The 21078-nt window shown below is 38.5% G+C and overlaps 1 protein-coding gene across 1 annotated transcript in view; it reads right to left on the bottom strand.

Annotated features, from left to right (window-relative positions):
• The window catches only part of LRP1B (LDL receptor related protein 1B), a 1054628-nt gene that overhangs the window by 106824 nt on the left and 926726 nt on the right, over positions 1-21078 (bottom strand). The window contains exons 72-76 of the mRNA XM_077830376.1: positions 17192-17314; positions 14906-15028; positions 14518-14655; positions 12083-12217; positions 1836-1955 (exon numbers count right to left, since the gene is read on the bottom strand). Of these exons, the coding sequence (XP_077686502.1) occupies positions 1836-1955; positions 12083-12217; positions 14518-14655; positions 14906-15028; positions 17192-17314 (639 nt within the window). The remainder of the gene's footprint in view (positions 1-1835; positions 1956-12082; positions 12218-14517; positions 14656-14905; positions 15029-17191; positions 17315-21078) is intronic.

A 21078-nucleotide genomic window follows, 5' to 3' on the forward strand; every position in this document is an offset into this window, starting at 1 on the left:
TTAAAGGCAATTTTTACATGCCAAGATTTCATATGCATTATTTGAACTTGCTCTACAAATTAAGAAAGGGTAACGATCCTGTTTCCATTGAAGTTAACAGAGTTTTGAAACTGACTTCAACAGGAACACAAACGGAGCAGTGTTATGAACTATATTCAACATTAAATTCAGCATTTACTCATAGCGGTCTCTGAGATACCTCAGTTATTACCTATCTGAAATGCCCAGGTACCATTAATTATCTATATAATAGTATTCTCTGAAATCTATAAGTGAAGTTTGAGAAAAATATATAATTATTGGATATATAAATAGCACACTAATGGTCGTTGCTTTATTTTAAAATTTAGATCATATTTGTCCACAATACATGATTTACAGTAACTACCATCCAAGATTTCATGCCTTATGGATATAAGATATTCAAGGCCATTTGCTCCCCCACTATTGCTAATGTCACAGTGGGAGCTATTTCACAGGAAATAGTAACAAAAATAGTGGCCATGCAGTTATGTGCAATCCATCAGAATGGTGCATTGACAGACGGGGTAATGAGTGTGACCAAAAACTTGTATGAAGACTAAGGATCAATAGATAAAGGTAATTATTAAATTATAAGCCTAATGTTAAATTCTTCTGTGTCACCCTTGATTACAAGTAGCTGCCCATCAGCAGCAGCAGGGTGTGCTCAAGATCCTTTATCTTGATCTTATTGGTTCCTCAATGGAGATTATGAACCCTGATAGAGTTCTTTTTACCTGTAGAGCAAATTAATATTGACTCAGGAAAGTCATCCTTCTGTGACAGGTCACCGTGAGGAGAAATGGGGCATTCAGTGTTCATATGGTGTTGACTGTTGCAACCCACAATACACTATAACCTCACCTCCACTGTAGGATTGTTAGGAACTACTATGGAAGTACTGTGGACATACTTTCATATATCCAACAATTGAAAAATGACATTTTAATAGAGAATAGAAATTTAAATTATTTCATTCCGGCAGTGGATTATTGCTTGTTTTTCTTTGAAGTCAATGAAAATTGACCCCCTAAATGTTATATAATGTGGAGGAGCATAAAACTCCTTAACACAGTCCATTAGCCACTAGCATTTTGCCAACAATAATAATATATGCATATGTATTCACTTTGCATTTATATATTACTTCAAAGCATTATGCCACAGTGGGTAGATATTATTGTCCCACTTCCAGTTCGGCATACTAAGGCACAGAGAGATTAAGGTCAGATTTCAAAAAGTACCTGGTCACCTAAAGATGCATATGGGTGCCTAGTGGGATTTTCAAAAGTGCCTATGTGAATTAGGTGCCTAAATACCTGTAGTACTGGGGCCCTAGGTGATTTGTCCAAGATTGCTCAGCAAACCAGTGGGAAAGCCTCCAAATACCCAGTCATTTGCTCCAAACATTAGAAAACGTTTCCATGAAAAAAATCTGATTCTGCTCTCAGGCTTCTAAAACTTCAACAAAATACCTACATTATTTAATAAAATCTTTATCTGACTTTTCAGTCATTTGTGTTTTAATATTAATATTATGTGTCTTAACCTTTATGGAAGACATATTTAAACAGGAGAAATTGTAGTGGTAGAAATGTAAAACACATGCAGGCAAAGAGACAACTTGCTTATGTATACTTGGAAAGACTGCTTTCTTGATGATCACAAGTAAATCTACATTGTTTGAACTATTTGACTCATTTTTCTTAACATGAATTATAAAGTCAAAATACAGCAGTAGCCATTAAATATGTAAATAATGATGTAAGCAATTAACTGATTATTATTAATTAGTATAATTTTTGTAGCCTTACCTTTTGCTATGCAGCTGTTATTCTTTTCCTTATAATTTCTCTCACATATACATTTGTATGATCCTTTAACATTAGTACATTGATGTGAACAGGTGCCAAATATCATGCATTCATTGATATCTAGGGGGAAAAACACTCATCATGAGATAATACATACTTGGATTAAAATTATCAGTCCACTGTTCTAGCATTCATCTGAACATGAACTTCCAAGCACTTCATTCCCTCATTCCAGCTGTGAACAAAACACTTCCTCACCAGACTCTCCTCCAGTCTTATTTCGTCTCCTTCCTTCCTACTCGTCTCTAATATCACTCCGTTATCATTAATAAACATTTGTAATCAATTGTGAAGATTAAAAAGTCAGAGTATTATCAACATCTCCAAGGTATCTCTCTATGGCATGCTCAAAACTGTCATTATCACCATCTCATAGAAAACCTACACTTCACTGTTTCTTACTTGCCTACTCCCCTTTACTTAAGGTAAGGTTAGGTTGCAAAGCTCTTAGTCACATTTGTGAGTAGTCCCACTGAAGTAAATCAAAATACTTGTGCAAGTAACTGCTCATCAATTCACGACAGTTCACAATCTGCCCCTGAGAAAGGATATGGAGAAAGTGGATCTTCTCTCACTTTTCTGAGTAACACTTGCAGCACAACAATCTTGACTGCTCTCAAACTAGCTGGGCACCCTTTACATTGCAGAGGGCACCCTTCTCAAGGTATTTAATAACTCACTCCTCTCCCTTATTATATCTGATCTCAGTACAGCTTTCAAGGTTATAGATTGCTATTCTTCTTCAGCTTGTCAGAAAACAATTTGATCACCAGTACCTTCATTTAGTAGTTTAAATTCCACCGCTTTAATGGATCTATTGAAATTCCTGTTGGAAGCTTAAAATCATCTGTTTACATCTTCCATTATGGAATCATTTAAACTTCTGACTTTGGTCCTCTGACATTTCATTGCTTGCTTTAATCTTGCTTTAATACCTTCAGGCAAATTACACACAAATCTAAATCCCTCTGTATCTTGCCCATCTTCTTATCTTGATTCGCTTAGCTGGTAGCTATGACTGAGGTCCTCATTCTTGTGAAAAGTCACATTTATCTCAACTCTTTCACTCCATTAACATTTTTTCCTGCTCCCTCATTTTTCTGGAAATCTCAACATTATTTCCTCTAGGATAATGTGCTATTTCTGTAAAGTGTTTTTGACAGTTACATAGGACCATACACAAAAATTAAATGGTATTGAACTGTATGTTAATTACAATTATGCAACTAATTTCTCTATGCATCTCATTGAGAAAATGCTCCTTTTTCTCAAAGCTAATTTAGTCAGGATGGATGAAGTTTCCACATGTCAGTGATCTTTCATTTTGAACAACCTAAGAAATAATAGTGGCAATCTTAGTCTGATAGAAGCCTGACAGATAAGATAAAAACAAATAAACAAAAAACAAACTGGTTGTATGCAACATCTACTGATGAATTTAACTAATAGAACAGAATTGACTGGGAAGAGTGAGTTAATGAAGAGGTGGGAAGAAGGGGAGAATCAAATTTACCCTTTCTGCATTCCTCAATTCCTGTTCTTGGAAGTGAATGAGACAACTGGCTGCTTAGTTAAGAGTGGTACAGAATGAAGGAATTTTAAGACGAGACAAAAGGGATTTTTATGCCTGAATGACTTGTCTGTACAATGGGTTTTTTTTTCTAGTTAGTCCAATGAAAGGTATTACCTCTAAACAAATAATTAAAGATGAAGAAAAACTAAGGCAGAGAAAGCTTATATTACACTTCTTTCATCAAGGCATGTGCAAACTCACATGTATAAATCTGTGTTGTCTGGCACTTGTGTGTCTGATGGGAAAAGGATTAAAGTTTGTAATATGAGTATGAATTCTGATGACTCATCATCAGAATTCATACTCCATATTACAAATTTAATCTTTTTCCCATCAGACACACAAGTGCCAGAAAACGCAGATTTATACACATGAATTTGTACATGCCTTGATGAAAGAAATGTAATATAAGCTTTCTCTGCTTTAGTTTTTGTTGCATGTGTTGGCATTAGTCTTGCACCCCGATGAACTTTCTTTATATAGAGGCATTAGCTCACTAAGTAAATTGATAAAGAAAATTTTAGATTCCTTCATTGGTTTTAAAGACCCAGACAAATGATTATTTACCATAATACATTTAATTCTTAGAGAGCTGCCTAAGTATAGACAGTATACCCTTGTAAGCCATGTTTCCTAGACTTTTTGGAAAGTAATGTCTGTTGCAGCCACACAAATGCCCTCTTGGTCCCAAGGAGTCAAATATTTTTGGCATCCTTTCCAGTGAGAAAGTATGACCTAATTTGGATCAATTCTTCCTGTCCCTCACTGCAATAACCAATGAGCCCTGAGTGGCATAGGTTAGAAAATTCTGGATTTTATCTTCCAGTACCTAATAAGCATTTAGTTGTGGATGAGTGTGACATTATCTAATTAAAATATGACCATATAGATCATTGTTGAAACCACTGTTATATATTTGCAGCGAATATTGTACAAAGGTTGTTGAGAGAGGTGTCTATGAAAAGGTTATGATTTGATGGTTATGATTATGCAATCTGTATGTATGTATCATTTTTGTATTTGAAATTATGAGTAATAGCTCTATACTTGGATTTCAAATGTTTGCTCCTGGGGTAATGCCCACAAAGTAGCTAGCCAGCACATCTTGGAGGAACTGTTCAAATTAAGTGGCCCATCAAGAAACACTTGACTGACAGTGGACCATGGGAGATGCCCATCTACACTGAGTGGACTGTCATGTAAATGTGCTGTCCGGAGTGCAGGTAATTGCTTCTTGCAATGACTGAGGGAAATTGGGCATGAACATGTGACTTGCCCATGTGACTCCAAACTCCATCTTATTGCTGCAATTTTCCACAGTAAGAACAATGGGATGCCCTCCACATGGCAAAAGCTATGAAAGGCCCTGGAAACACCTCCATTTTGTCTTCAATCCTGCTTCCTACCCCGGAGGAACTTTGCTACAAACTGAAGCTCTGACCAAAGGACTGAATGACCCATCCAAGCTGTGGATGTACTCCAGAGACTTGACTTAAGCCAGAAGTTTATTCCATCACTGCTACAAGCCTGAACCAAGAATTTTGCCATTACTGTATGTAACTGATTCATTTAACGCTCACGTTTCTTTCTTTCCTTTTATAAATAAACCTTTAGATTTTGATATTAAAGGATTGGCATCAGCATGATTTTGGTGTAATATTTAAGCTATATATTGACTGGGTGTAGAGCTGGTCCTTGGGAATCAGAAGAACCTATTATTTGATGAGACTGGTTGTAAAGAACCACTCATCTCTGAACCCACTGTTTTTGATGGTAGGACCTGGAATGCCTGAGGAAACTGCCTTTATGTTTTCTTGTTAGCCAGTGTGGTGAAACAGGAGTTTACTTTTGTGGCTGGTTTGGTATATCTCATAAAAGAATAACCACCAGTTTTGAGTTGTGCTTGCCCTATTTTTCAGCAGTTCATCCTGAATTTGGCATCCTCAGTTGTGACACACTAAGGCATGGTTACAATGGGATCCTGGAACTGATGACCCACTTGAGGAGAGATAGTACTGAAGAGGACCCCCCACTGATGATATCATTATTACTATTATTTATCATTTTTATTACCACAGTGCCTAAGAGCCCTAGACCTGGACTAAAACCTCCTTGTGATAGGTGTGGTAGAAACACAGAACAAGAAGACAGTCTCTACCCTAGAGGGTCTTACAGTCTAAATATAAGACAAGAGATGACTCATGGATATAAATAGATGGGGAAGTACATATAAACAATGAGATAGTATTTGTTAGCATGACAGGCATTGGTCTCTGCACACCAGCAACCTAAACCTAGTGAAGTTTTTAATAAGCATCATGGCAAAGGAAAGTTTTGAGGAAGGATTTGCACGTGGATAATCAGGTGGCTTTATGGGGAGCACCTCCCAAACATGAGAGGGAGATTGGGAGAAAAATTTTGAAAATTTAACAAAGGGGCCATGGAGACTAGCATCATCGGCTGATTAGAGGTGAGCACTGGCAGCTCAACAGCAAATGAGATATGATAGATAGAACGCGGACTGACTGTGAAAGGTCTTGAAAGTGAAAACAAGCAACTCATGTTTGATGCAAAAGAGAAGAGGGAGCCGGTGGAGTGATATGGTCAAAGTGATGCAATAGGAAAATGACCTTTGCAGCAGCATTCTGAATGGATATAGGTGAAGTAAGCTTGCATTTGTTAAAGCCAGAGAGAAAGATGCTATGGTAATCAAGACATGAGATGTCAAGAACTTGGATGAGAGGTATAGTTCTATGTGTATGGATAGGAAAGGGCATATCTTAAAGATGTTATGTATGTTATATATAAAGATGTTATAGATATATAGTTGATTTTTTTTCTGCATAACATATATATAACACATATATCCCCTGTATGTGAGAACCTAGAAAGAAGCCGGAGTCAAAGAGGATGCCCAAATGATGGGCCTGGGTGACAGGTGTTGTCCACACTGATCAAGAAAGAAGGTAGCAGATTCATAGGCATTCAGGGTAGTCCCTGTCCTAGCATGTTAAAATGGAATAAATCTTTGTGATGCTGAGGCCACCTCTTATGCTGATATTACACCAGTATGCCTTTATAATAGATTTCATAGGTACGGATGGATTATGCAGAAGTCAAATTTGGCTTTGACATTGCAGACATTTCTCACTAGAAGACTCACTTCTCAGAGTAATCTTCTTAATGGTTATGAAACCTTAGTGCTCATTGAAAACATAGACACTATAGCCTTAGATCCTATTCTGTCTGACAACAACTTTTTGTTGTCACGGTGGCCCATGATCAGTTTTCACCAAAAAAGGCTAATATAGTGAACACCAGTGAAAATAAGGCAGGATCTGAGGCCAAAATAGGGAGAGAACAAGTTAAAAATTACTTAGACAAATTACATGTCTTTTAGTCACTTGGACCTGATTAAATACATCCTAAAATACTCAAAGAGTTGACTGAGGAGATATTTGAGCCATTAGCGATTATTTTCAAAAACTCATGGAAGAGGGCAAATATAGTAGCAATTTATAAAAAGGGAAATAAGGACAATTCAGGGAATTACAGAGCTGTCAACTTAATTTCAGTACCTAAAAATATAATGGAGCAAATAACCAAGCAATCAATTTGCCAATATCTAAAAGATAATAAGGTGATAAGTAACAGTTAGCATGGATTTTTTCAAGAACAAATCATGTCAAACCAACCTAATAGCTTTCTTTGATAGGGTAACAAGCCTTGTGGATGAGGGGAAACAGTAGATTTGGTATATCTTGACTTTAGTAAGGCTTTTGATGCAGTCTCACATGACTGTCTCATAAACAAACTAGGGAAATACAATCAAGATGGAGCTACTATAAGATGGGTGCATAACTGGTTGGAAAACCATTTCCACAGAGTAGTTATCAGTGATTTACAGTCACTGGAAGGGCATAATGAGTGAGGTCCCTCAGGGACTGGTACTGGGACCGGTTCCGTTCAATATCTTCATCAATGATTTAAATAATGGCATAAAGATTACACTTATAAAGTTTGTGGATGAAACAAAATACAGAGGGGTTGGCCAGGGCTTTGGAGGAGAGGCTTAATATTCAAAATGACCATGACAAACTGGAGAAATGGTCTGAAGTAAACAGGGTGAAATTCAATAAGAACAAATGCAAAATACTCAACTGAGGAAGGAAAAATCAATTTCACACATATAAAATGGGAAAAGACTGCCTACAGAAAGACTGCCTACAGAAAGAAATATGGGGATATGGTTGATCACAAGCTAAATATGAGTCAACATTATAACATTGTTTCAAAAAAAGCAAACATCATTTTGGTATATATTAGCAGGAGTGTTATCAGCGAGATATGAGAAGTAATTCTTCCACTCTACTCCGCACTGATTAGGCCCCAACTAGAGTATTCTCTCCAGTTCTGGGTGACACATTTAAGGAAAGATGTGAACAAATTGGAGAAAGTCCAGAAGAGAGCAACAAAAATGATTAAAGGTCTAGAAAACATGACCTGTGAGGAAAGACTGAAAAAGTTGGGTTTGTTTAGTCTGGAGAAGAGAAGTCTGAGAGGGGACATGATAACAATTTTTCAAGTACACAAAAAGTTGTTACAAGGAAGAGGGAGAAAAATTGTTCTTGTTAACCTCTGAGAATAGGACAAGAAACAATGGACTTGAATTGCAGCAAGGGAGGTTTAGGTTGGACTTTATGGATGGAGCTCGGCTGTTCTCAGTGATGGCAGATAGCAGAACAAGAAGCAATGGTCTCAAGTCGCAGTGAGGGAGGTCTTGATTGGGTTTTAGGAAACACTATTTCACTAGGAGGGTGATGACACACTGGAATGGGTTACCCTGGGTGGTGGTGGAATCTCCATCTTTAGAGGTTTTTAAGGCCTGGCTTGACAAAGCCCTGGCTGGTATGATTTACTTGGTGTTGGTCCTGCTTTGAGCAGGGGGTTGGACTAAATGACCTTCTGAGGTATCTTCCAACCCTAATCTTCTATGACTCTATGATTAGGAAATGCTTCCTAACTGTCAGGGTAGTTAAGCACTGGAACATATTGATTAGGGAGGCCGTGGAATTTCAGTAATCTTTAAAAAAGGGAAGAAGGAGGATCCTGGGAACTACAGGCCAGTCAGCCTCACCTCAGTCCCTGGAAAAATCATGGAGCAGGTCCTCAATGAATCAATTCTGAAGCACTTAGAGGAGAGGAAAGTGATCAGGAACAGTCAGCATGGATTCACCAAGGGCAAGTCATGCCTGACTAATCTAATTGCCTTCTATGACAAGATAACTGGCTCTGTGGATGAGGGGAAAGCAGTGGGCGTGTTGTTCCTTGACTTTAGCAAAGCTTTTGACACAGTATTCTTGCCAGCAAGTTAAAGAAGTATGGGCTGGGTGAATGGACTATAAGGTGGAAGGAAGCTGGCTAGATTGTCGGGCTCAACGGGTAGTGATCAATGGCTCCATGTCTAGTTGGCAGCCGGTATCAAGTGGAGTGCCCCAACAGTCGGTCCTCGGGCTGGTTTTGTTCAATATCTTCATAAATGATCTGGAGGATGGTGTGGATTGCACCCTCAGCAAGTTTGCAGATGACACTAAACTGGGAGGCGAGGAAGATACTCTGGAGGGTAGGGATAGGATACAGAGGGACTAGACAAATTGGAGGATTGGGCCAAAAGAAATCTGATGAGGTTCAATAAGGACAAGTGCAGAGTCCTGCACTTAGGACGGAAGAATCCCATGCACCGCTACAGACTAGGGACTGAATGGCTAGGCAGCAGTTCTGCGGAAAAGGACCTAGGGGTTACAGTGGACGAGAAGCTGGATCTGAGTCAACAGTGTGCCCTTGTTGCCAAGAAGGCCAATGGCATTTTGGGATGTATAAGTAGGGGCATTGCCAGCAGATTGAGGGACGCGATCGTTGCCCTCTATTCGACATTGGTGAGGCCTCATCTGGAGTACTGTGTCCAGTTTTGGGCCCCACACTACAAGAAGGATGTGGAAAAATTGGAAAATGTCCAGCGGAGGGCAACAAAAATAATTAGGGGCCTGGAACACATGACTTATGAGGAGAGGCTGAGGGAACTGGGATTGTTTAGTTTGAGGAAGAGAAGAATGAGGGGGGATTTGATAGCTGCTTTCAACTAACTGAAAGGGGGTTCCAAAGAGGATGGATCTAGACTGTTCTCAGTGGTAGCAGATGACAGAATGAGTAATGGTCTCAAGTTGCAGTGGGGGAGGTTTAGGTTGGATATTAGGAAAAACTTTTTCACTATGAGGGTGGTGAAACACTGGAATGCGTTACCTAGGGAGGTGGTGGAATCTCCTTCTTAGAAGTTTTTAAGGTCAGGCTTGACAAAGCCCTGGCTGGGATGATTTACTTGGGGATTAGTCCTGCTTGGAGCAGGGGGTTGGACTAGATGATCTCCTGAGGTCCCTTCCAACCCTGATATTCTGTGATTCATTGGTGGTTTTTAAGAACAGGTCTGGTCTAGTTATTATGTAGTCCTACCTTGAGTGCACAGGACTGGACTAGATGGTCTACTGAGGTCCATTCCAGTCCTACACTTCTGTGAATCTATGACATGCCTAACTTTGAATCCAAACTTGGCTTAGTCTGTGACTTCACAGCTGATCCAACGTTAGATGCAGGAACTGCAATCATAAGGCCTCATCTGTGCAGAGGGCACGGGGACTCTGCACTTTATAAAAGGTTGAAGTATGAAGGTCTTATAAACAAAGCAACCATCTAGGGCAGTGTTTCCCAAACTTGGGACGCCGCTTGTTCAGGGAAAGCCTCTGGCGCGCCGGACCAGTTTGTTTCGCATCTGCAGGTTCGGCTGATTGCGGCTCCCACTGGCTGCGGTTCGCTGTGCCCGGCCAATGGGGTATGCGGGAAGAGGCAGCCAGTATGCCCCTCGGCCGGCATCACTTCCCGCAGCCCCCATTGGCAGGGTACAGCGAACCGCGGCCAGTGGGAGCCGTGATCGGCCGAACCTGAGACACGGCAGGTAAACAAACTGGTCCGGCCCACCAGGGGCTTTCTCTGAACAAGCGGCATCCCAAGTTTGGGAAACACTGATCTAGGGAATGGGCTTCAAGCAGAGTGAAAAGCAGTTATGTGTGTCCGCCTCCAAGACCAAGGATGGGCAAAGTATGCAGCACTTGAATCCTTTTTTTCTTATTTGAGTTTTTGGTGGGGTGACCATCCTTATCCCAAGGCTGCTGTGACCCAAGGCGAGAATAAAAAACTTGAATGTCTAATGGTGCAAATTACCTAAAATACACCAGAAATTAAATAAATTTTGGATTAATCCTCCTGGAAAAAAGCACTCTGGTGACAGAGAAAGTGTCACTGTATTGGCATCTGGCTACATAATGGCAAGAACTGAGGTGGTTGGCTCTACACTGAGGTGATTGGGTCCTTTTATAACCTCAGCTATGAATGTGCAGTGCCACACAAGGTTGGTTCTGCTTGCAGAAAAGGTTCCTAAAGTTCAGTGACACTGGAGCACACAACCTCCCAAGAATGAATACGCAGAGGCCACCTCATGAAGAGCACACTTTAGCTCTTGTTGAAGGAGTGCCTGAAAAACCATAATGGAGCATCTCATGTTTTTCAGAAGTATCAAAAGTTCATTTTACAGTATTCTTTAATAAAGAGTCCTATAAACTCAAGAGGATGTCAGTAATGCTATATCTTCTAAGTGAATGAAACTAATTCTCTGACAGTTCCTGTGATGTTAATTCTTTAATTTGTATTGCTAAACTAGAGCCAGAACAAAAACAACCAAATTCCTAGCAGTAGTTTTCCATATTATAAGTATATCATGTGTGATTACTTTCACAGTCCAGTTACTCTCAGATGTAAAATGACATCCCATAAGTACACATAATTTTTATTAGCTGTACAAATTTATTAGTGTTTGTGATATGATTGTTTGTAATGGCAGGAGGCAGGGCTCAGAATCCCCGTGCTCACTTCCAGTTTGTGTCTTATGCTTCAGGGTTTCAATCAGCTCACCTGCAGGGGTCAGAACTTTTGTTTATTTTTATCTCTTTCCTCTGAAGCATCAGTGAGGGCCACAGCTGGAAATGGGACACAAGATGGGGTAGGCCAGGGCTCTGAGGTGGCATTGAGCATTCTCTCTCTCGATACTTGGCTGGTGAGTTCTTGCTCACATGCTCAGGATGTAACTGATCAACACCTGTAGGACCAGGAAGGAATTTTCCTCAAGGTTTTTCACCTTCCTCTGCAGCATGTGAGTGCAGGACATTTGACAGGATTACCTGGGTATATCTCACAATCATTTCTCTGCCATTGGTGCGGCCGTGGGAACTGGTACTTCTCAGTCCCTTCTATTCTTTGTCTCTGGCGCATAATAGTTTAGTTGGGCTGTAAGACTTTGTCCTAATTTCAGTTGCTGGTTTTAATGTGTGGGTGCTGCATGGTGTTGGTGGCCTGTGATATTCAGGAAGTCAGACTAGATGATCTGGTGGTGCCTTCTGGCCTTAAACTCTATGACTCTAAAAGCAATCATTTAATTTAATTAGTAAAAGGATGTAGAAGAATTGCAATAGAAAGCTCTAATGAAAGCTGCAAAGGAAATATACTGTACCTTCACATTGCCTATTCCTCCTGTTTCTCTGAAATCCAGGCTTACACCGACAGAAAACTAATGATTTTGTTTGATTACAGTATGCATCATCTCCACAAGGATTCACATCAGCTTCACAAGTATATTCAGTGGCACCTATGGGAATAGACTTAAATTGGTAAAATGGAATATCTATAAATGGTGAAATACTTAATTGTTAGAATTGCTCTCTTATTTTTTATGATACATTCTATTTAATTAAACAAATTTGACTGTAACTACTAAAGCTGCTTGAATACAACAAAGGTTTCTGAAAATTTTAAATTCATTTCAGTCATGCTCACAATACTTCTATGTTTAATTTCAACAAACATTTGTCCAACCGATTATTATTGGCAAAAATATCTGAACAAGGTTTTTGTGGAAATGGACTCTTAAATTCTCACATGTGGCTGTCCACAAATGATGTGCCTGAACTCTCATCCAATTAGGGAATGGAAACAATAACATGTTTCTTATCTGCCCTAGCCAACTAATTAATACTGATAGAATATGGCATATTTTCAGATAACTATATTTGTGATCAAGCCAAAAAAAATCTAAAAACCACAATTACGCATACAAAAATCCTCTCAAACATCTCTGAACAACCAAAAATTTGTAGGAAATTGCAAGCTGGCGTAAATATTCCACATGGAAAAGAAGAAGCTCAGTTTGTCAGATAAATTATTCATTTTTCGTCACTCAACTCTAGTAAATATCCATTTGTTTTTTAGCAGTGGGTATTTTACTGATTTTATGCATTTGTTCAACTACATATGATACAGTTCATCCATACAACTAACATGTAAGAACCTTAAACTTCCTCCCATTCTGTGGGGAACTCTAACACTAAGTTCCTGTTAAAAAACAAACCACAATCATTTTCTGCAGGACAAAAGGAATTTTAAGATGATTGTATAACGAATAGTTTTATTTGACTATGGCCAAAATGATACCAAAACCATAAAATAGTGGAACACATCTTTATGTATATCTCATTTTTTTTTACTATTGTGGAGGATACGCAGCATAAGAACAACCTCAGAAAGAATTACTGCAGCATCCACTAGCACATTAGTTAAGTATCTCTTGGTATTTCCAAGGTGCATCTTTACAAAGCTTGTCCATTGGTGCACCCCCTCTCTGGCTAAGGAGATGGACATGGTTATTGTGGAGTGGGCACTAAGTTTTAGTGGACAGGGAACTCTGTAGCTTTGTAAACTCCAGGATAATGAACTTTATCTATTTGGCTATGATATATCTGGATTTCACAGTACTCTTGAAGAGAATGAAAATAGATTCAGCTTCTTTCTCAAACATGGAGGATAGTTGAAAGCTCTCCCATTCTCTTGACCGAGATGACCATTTTCCAGGAATCTATTTTCAGGGAGAGAACTGCAGAGCCTCAAAGGAAGATTTATACAATCTGAGAAGGTCCGGATTCATACTCCTCAGACCTCACAGGAGAACTAACTGGAGGGTGGAGAAAGGGATAAGGATCCTAACCTCAGATTACTCTAAAAATCCATACTCCTGACACAGAGAACCAGAATTTCATATAAATGCCTGTTCATATGAGACATTCGGCTTACTTGTCGTATCAAAGAAGTTTGAAACAAGCCTGAATAAATGTATTATTAGGCTTATCTGACTGAACCTTTGACCAAATTTGTATGTCCCACAAGCTGCAAGGACATAAACGGAAAAATGAAGAGAGGCTGTGAAAGCCACTCTCATATATTCTAGAATTATTCTAGCTCATATTGAGTTAATTATAGCTGCATGATTTTGGCAAACAGCTGGCTTTCTTAGCATACTGCAACCATCCTAAGAAAACAACCCATTGCCACAAGGTACTATAATTTAATGTATTTTCTGCACAATAAATGTATGTTAATAAAATTTAGGTGTATGAAAGTTGTTAGCTCATTGAATTTATTTAAAAAAAACATATCTGTGTGACTAGCAAGTCTTGAAAAACTGTATTATCAATGTTAGGATAAGTTTCTTCTGTCAGCTTAGTTTCAGTGATTTTGTTTCAGATCAAGAATTTCATATCACAAAACCTTTTTATTTGTTTCGATAGAGAAGAATAGGTGTGAAATGAAATATAATCAATTTAAACAGCTAAACCAGCTCACAATGGATTGAGTCATCTCTTGAAGGGTCAGATAGTTGATTATTTTCTGAAGCAAAATAACTATTATTTGGAAAAGTTGTTAATTTTCTTCATATTCTATTTTAAACCGTTAGTCTCAGCTATATTAGTTTGGATACTACATAGGTTACACTTTTTCATGTTAATGAAAACTCTGTTTTGTTGGATAGGTTCTGCATGAAAGAATACCAGTTCATTGTGTTACTTCTTTTGTGCTACAAGTATGAAAAACAGACAGCTTATCAACCAGACTCACTTATTTTGCATCCTTGCTCATCTGAACCATCTCCACAGTCATCAAACCGATCACACTGCAGCTCCATGGGTATACATTTCTTATCACTACAAGTAAACTCATCCTTTTTACAAGGTTTTGCTTTATATGGGATCTTATCTACATAATTACAAATGAAAAATCACAAGAAGATTAGCATTTCATATTGTTTAGACTACTTGCACATAAAAATGGAAATGACCACAAAGCATTAAAGAGTTTCAAAGATGTCAAGCCTAATTGTTTTGAGAATTAAATTATGACCCACAAACTTTCAATTAAGCTTTTTGTAAATACAATTTAATCTTTGTAATAAAATTTGCCTTTAATTGTTTTTTAATTGAATGCCTTAAAAGGTAAATCCACCTACCACAGTGATCTTCATCTGAGTTATCACCACAGTCATCAATCTCGTTGCAAATCTGTTCAGGTCGCAGACAAACCCTGTTGTTTCTACATCTGTACGGTCTTGTAGGTGGACATGGAAATTTGACTGTAGAAAGAAAACATCAGACAGCATCCATTAATATAGAATAACAACAATCTTTTGTACTTATGCACAAGCATCCTTCAGTTGCTCATAAAGCTTACCTGTCTTTGTGTTGTGCCTCCTTCCAGTGTGGTAAACGAGCACTGGATGTGTATGCTTTTATGATTGCATGATTTTATGCCCTCCTGATGTGATTTAAGCAGTTAATCAATTTAGTTGATTTTTTTGTTTAAAAAAAGGAGGCAGGAGATATTGGAGTTGCTCAAAACCTTCTCTAGTGTTGAAGCAGAGCCCAGATGTTTATGCTAACAATCACATATAGTCGTCAACAGAAAACTGGAAAATGTTCATAGTACAAAAACTGGCCAATTCGAGTATCCACCCCTTTCCTTACCCTTAAACTCACAAGAGATAAAAGACATCTGCTAGGAAAATATAAACATAAACAATCTTAAATAAATTAGTTAATAATACACATATTCACAATTCTTTGAACCGTAGATCTCAAATGACTTTACATAGGGGAGTAAGTATCATTGTTCCCATTTTATAGATAGGAAAACTAAAGCACAGAGAGATGGAGTGACTTGTCTGAGGTCATGAAGCACTGGCACAGCTTGGAACATAACCCAAGTCTCTTGATTCCTTTTTTCCATGTATTTATCCCATAATCTCTCCATCTCTATATTTTTTCCTCTTTCCTGCCCTCTTCATTTTGATGTATTGTTTTCTAGTGGTTTATTATGCTCTCACTTTCAGAAGCAATATCTCTCTTTAATTGGTTTATGTTGTTCATATTTGCCCCACTCTCAATTTTCAATGCTTGTGTCATGTTTCATGTCATACTGTCTTTTCCCTTTGTCATCTTTTTGTTATTTCTATCCCTCCACTCACTGGGCTCAATGTCTTATTTTTAATCTGCTAATAGTAATGACCACTGTTGAATCTTGAGAGGCAGCTGGGACCTCCCTTCCTCTACTCACTCATAGAGCAGAAGCTGAGCAGGCTGTCCTGCTGATCTGTCCCGCAGTAGAAGCCACACAGGTTGCTTAGAGGAGCTGGTTAAGTTGCAGGCATCTAGTTCATAGCACTACGGGCTCATGACAACCCTAGTTTCACTTATGAAAGCTCCAGTAAACACTCAGATTGTTTAGGGCTCTGCTCTAAAATTGAACAAGTTGCAGTGAGAGATTTTGTGTGAAAAATGAAGGCTGAAAGGGGATACAACTACTATTTATAAATACATCAGGGGGCAGGGGCAGTGGAGCCTTCCCAGATGTGGCGGGGGGTGGGTGTCAGGGGCTTCTGACCTCCTCCCCGAGGCACCTCCTCTTCCCCCCAAGGCCATGCCTCTGCCCCTTCCTATTCCCTAGGTGGCCCCATCCCCGGCAAAACCAGAAGCCTGAGCGGGGCCAGAGAGCCCGGGCTCTCCTGCCTGGGCAAGTGGAGGGACCCAGTCTTCCACAGCTGCTCACACAGCTCTTACCCCGACCCAGCCCTTACCATGGCTGTTTTTTATGCTGATGGGAGAGCTCTCTCCTGTCGGTATAGAGTCTCTTCACCAAATGCCCATGAGCCAATTCACTTAAGCCCACTTCCACCTTAACTGAATTGGCTCGTTAGCACTGACCCTCCACTTGATAAGGCAACTCCCATCTTTTCATATGCTGTGTATTTATACCTCCCTACTGTGTGTTCCACTCCATGCATCTGATGAAGTGGGTTTTAGCCCACAAAAGCTTATGCCCAAATAAATTTGTTAGTCTCTAAGGTGCCACAAGGACTCCTCATTGTTTTTGCTGATACAGACTAACATGGCTACCACTCTGAAAGCTGTACCAGAGTAATTGTAAACCCCATTTGAGAGAAAAAAATAGGTATTTCCTTATTGCCATTTCTGATTTTAAAATCTCACTGGATTGTAGAATAATATAATTTAATGTAAATTTTGTTTTTATCTAAGCTTACTGTCTGTATACCCATATTTAAGACAATCCTTTAAAAGTCAAATGAGGAAAAGCATAACTTAGAGTCTTTGACAGAAAAGAGGTAGTGAAGCGAGTTCTATATATTCCTAAATTGAGGGTTGTAAACTGTACATCTTTCTACTTCACTAATTCACTTCAGTGCCATGAATACAAAGCATTAAAATAACAAAAGGCATACCACACATTTCAGCGACTTCATCTGAGTTGTCTCCACAGTCATCTTCTCCATCACACACCCAAAAATGGAGTTTACAAAGTGAGTTGTTGCACAGGAACTCATCGGCTTTACATATATTTCCCCCTTGAAGAAATAAATAACTGTGAATTCATGGTATAAATAAAACAAAATACACCCTATTTTCATTTGTCCATATGCTACGGTCAGCTAATGAAACATGGAGCATGAAAGGGCCAAATCCAATGGGGGAAGGCTTGGGAGGGGCATGCAGAAAGGGGAAATGGCCATTCAGTATATTTTCCCCAACATAGCATAGCCACTCATTGCTCTTTCTTCATTTTGTGGCTCCTGTAATGGAGCCAAGTTCTGTGTGACTTTGAGGGGCTAAGGCAGGGAGAGAGGTACAGGAGTCAGGAGACAACCACCCCATGTAACATGTTCTCCTTGCAGGTGTATTTTAACTATAATAGTTAAAATATCTTAGAATCATAGAACCATAAAGTTAGGAGGTACAGCAAAGGTCAGACAGTCTAAGCCTCTGCCAAGACGTAGGATTTGTTGTGTCTAAACCATTAAAGACTAACCAGCTTCTTTTCGAAAATCCTCAGTTAAGGAGCTTATTTTAATCTTCTTCTATGCAACTTTCTTTATTGCAGAGGAATTCTGAGGACAAAGGACTTGACTACATCAGGACACGTGGTTATAAGGTGCAAGAGGTGCAAACCAGGAGAAACACAAAGAAAGGTTCCAGCTTATTCAAGGACATACCCCTCCAGGTTTGTCCTAAATAGATTCTGATGCTCCAGCTTTGGCTCTCCATTCATCCTCCCAAATCCACTCTGCTACAGACCATATATTCCTTAAGTAATAGAGCGTAACAGCCCAACAAACACCTTTTGTGTCTTTTCAGTAACAGAGTGGATGGTTTGGGTTTGCTTGTTAATTCAGCTCAAAAAAGGTTTTTATTTTCCAAAGGACCATTAAGAGACAAGAGAGAGAAGTTACCTTATATATTATATAACTTTAATTATAAAAGTCCAAGTATTTATGGTATTTCCTCCTTTTCCAATATGCCTAACTCTTTCCTGAAGTGGTGTAACTTGTATTCTATTAAAAACACTTCAATCAGCATTTAGATTATTAAATATGTTGTTAATTATTTTGTTCATATATCAATTATATCACAGTACAGAATTGATTTTCTTTATCAAATTAACAAGAAATTTAGTAAACAATAACAGGTGTTTGGTTTTTAAACAATTAAAAACATTAGGTAGATTGGCATGCATACTGAATACAAACAAAAGAATAATTTGCTATGTTTACTAGGTTTTCAGTTCTCTAACCTCTAAGTAATATAGTCATTTCTGTTTTGTTCAAGGTTTTTAATAATCCATCCACTTGAAGTTTTCACAATAGGAACAGATGCTGTAGTATTAAGAACAGCTTCTGGCTTCTTGTATTCATTTGTGGTAGCAGTAACTAGTGAAATGACAGGCTTAGCTGCTATTTCAATTTAAGGATCAACACTATTTATCTGTTTGAATATCTATTTAATTGACAATAACTCCCCATTCTTTTAAAATATGGTAAAATGTTTGAAAAATTCTCTTTACAAATTGCCTTTTTTATGAATTGCATATAAGGTTTTTCTCCCTTGACCACTGCACAAGCCATCAGGGTTTTTTTTCTCTTTACATAATATGGCACTTACTGGCATCATCTGCTTTAATCTTTAGGAGGGTTCTCAAAGAACTGTTAGAGTCACTTTTATATTTTCATTTGCACATTGGACTTGTTTAAACTTTGACCTTCTAGGATGCAAATCATTTTCAAATGTGAAAAGTGTAACTTATATTGGTCTAAACAAGCATCAGTCAGTTTGGACTAAACAATTGATGAAGTGGGATTTGTTCTGCAGGTCATGAGGGACAAAAAGGAGTGAGTTATCCCTGCCTGTTCTTTCATCCTTTCCATTTCCTTGGGGATAATATGGGCTGTTAGTAATGTGCTGCAAACTGTATTTTTCTAGAACAGCTTTGAAATCTTGCTTTGTGAAATGTGGACCATTTATAACTAGTTCCCCTGGAAATCCATAATGACTAATCACCCTTTCATTTTTTTTTCAGTTACACAGTCTCGTGATATTAGAAAAATATGCAGAACCTACTTCTCTCAACTACAATGGTGTACCTCAACTGATTTCAGTGGAGTTATTCTTGATTTATATAATTTTCAGAGGTAAATCAGATGGCAATCTCTGTGATACCTTGAATAATACTCTTGCAATTAGATAGTTTTGTCCATTTAGCTCATAGAGGTCTAAACATCTTCTCTTTCATGGGCTGTCTGTTAAGTGTTGTATCAAAGTTTTATTTTTCTTCATTTTATTGAGCTCTTGTTTTGACAGTACCCACAGGGAGTTACTACTTTCACAATGACACTATTTACTACAGGCTACCATACAGTATTTGTACCTTAGTCTCTGTTCTATTCTGGTAACTTGAAGAACAATCTGGGTGTTGTTCAAACAATTCATCACTCAAGCCAAAGTCAGACACTTCTTTGCTCATGAATTTGGAATCTACTAAGTGGTTTTTCACTGCATAGAATATTTTAATTTTACAGTGAGACTCTTTAATATATTTTCGTCTTTTATCTGTAATATGTTACGATACAAGCTGAATTTTATGATATGCCAGTGGAGCTAGCTTGACCTCTTAGGCTACGGTTACACTCGCAAGTGTACATGGTTACTTGTGTGTGCTAGACTGTGTACCACATTCCCACACTGAGTGTCCACATATGCAGATCTGGGCACTGCATAAGTATGCCATACCCATACTACTGCTTTTTGGTACAAAATGGTAGCTTTACTATTTCAGGGACAGTATCTCAGAGTTACTGTTTTCCCAGACTGAATGAAATTTTTGTGCAAGGGAGTGTCTTTATCCTCCACTGGCACAATAAATGTCAATGTTTATAGAATAAGGAGAGCATTGTAATCAAAATATTATATACATGTTGCAGCTATGGTCTATTTCTGGCCTTACACAACGATGCAACTTATGACCTTGTTCTAAGATATTTACTACTCCTACAGATTACTTTCTTCAACCAGATCATATAAGCTCTTTGAGGCACAGATCATTCCCTTTATTCTGTGTTTGTACAGCATATAGCACAGTGGGGTAATGGTCCATGACTGAGGCGCCTCGACATTTTCACACCAAAGCCCACACATTCTAAGCTTGTGAGATGTCCCTTAACTCTCTTAGGCTTATCTTTCATTCTTATGAAACTTAAGAAGTTCCCAATGACATTTCTATTGTGGCACTCATATTGTACCTGCCAGTTAGGTGATTAACATTCATCACGTTGGCTCATCATTCATGATGGTAAATAATGATAAGGAAAAGTCAATTCTACATAGATGTCTGGATCAAATGGTAAGCTTGGCTCACTTGAACAAGATGCATTTTTATACAACTAAATGCAGGACCATTCATCTGGGAACAATGAATTTTGCTTTCACTTTTAGGATTGGGAACAAGTAGTTGCCAAGATACTGCATCGTGCATTTTTCTTGTTAAGACTTGATTATGCTTTGCTTTACTCTGCTGTGACACACAAGACTCTATATGTTACACTTACTGAAAAAAGTCAGATGTTGGAGGCTGGCATCCCTATAGTGACAGAGTTAAGGTTGTAGTTTGTGGTGTATGGTACTTGGGGCAGCCATTAAGTGGAGGATTAGAGCAAAAGTACTGTCATGTGGTTTACCTTTTCATTTCTATCCCTCAGGAGGAAAGTTGCATGAAGAAGCTTTTTAATTACATTCTATTTGCTTTTACTTATTAAAGCAAGGTTGAAGAAGTAAGATTAGA

The sequence above is a fragment of the Eretmochelys imbricata genome, chromosome 11, assembly GCF_965152235.1.
Source record: "Eretmochelys imbricata isolate rEreImb1 chromosome 11, rEreImb1.hap1, whole genome shotgun sequence".
Classification (NCBI taxonomy): domain Eukaryota; kingdom Metazoa; phylum Chordata; order Testudines; family Cheloniidae; genus Eretmochelys; species Eretmochelys imbricata.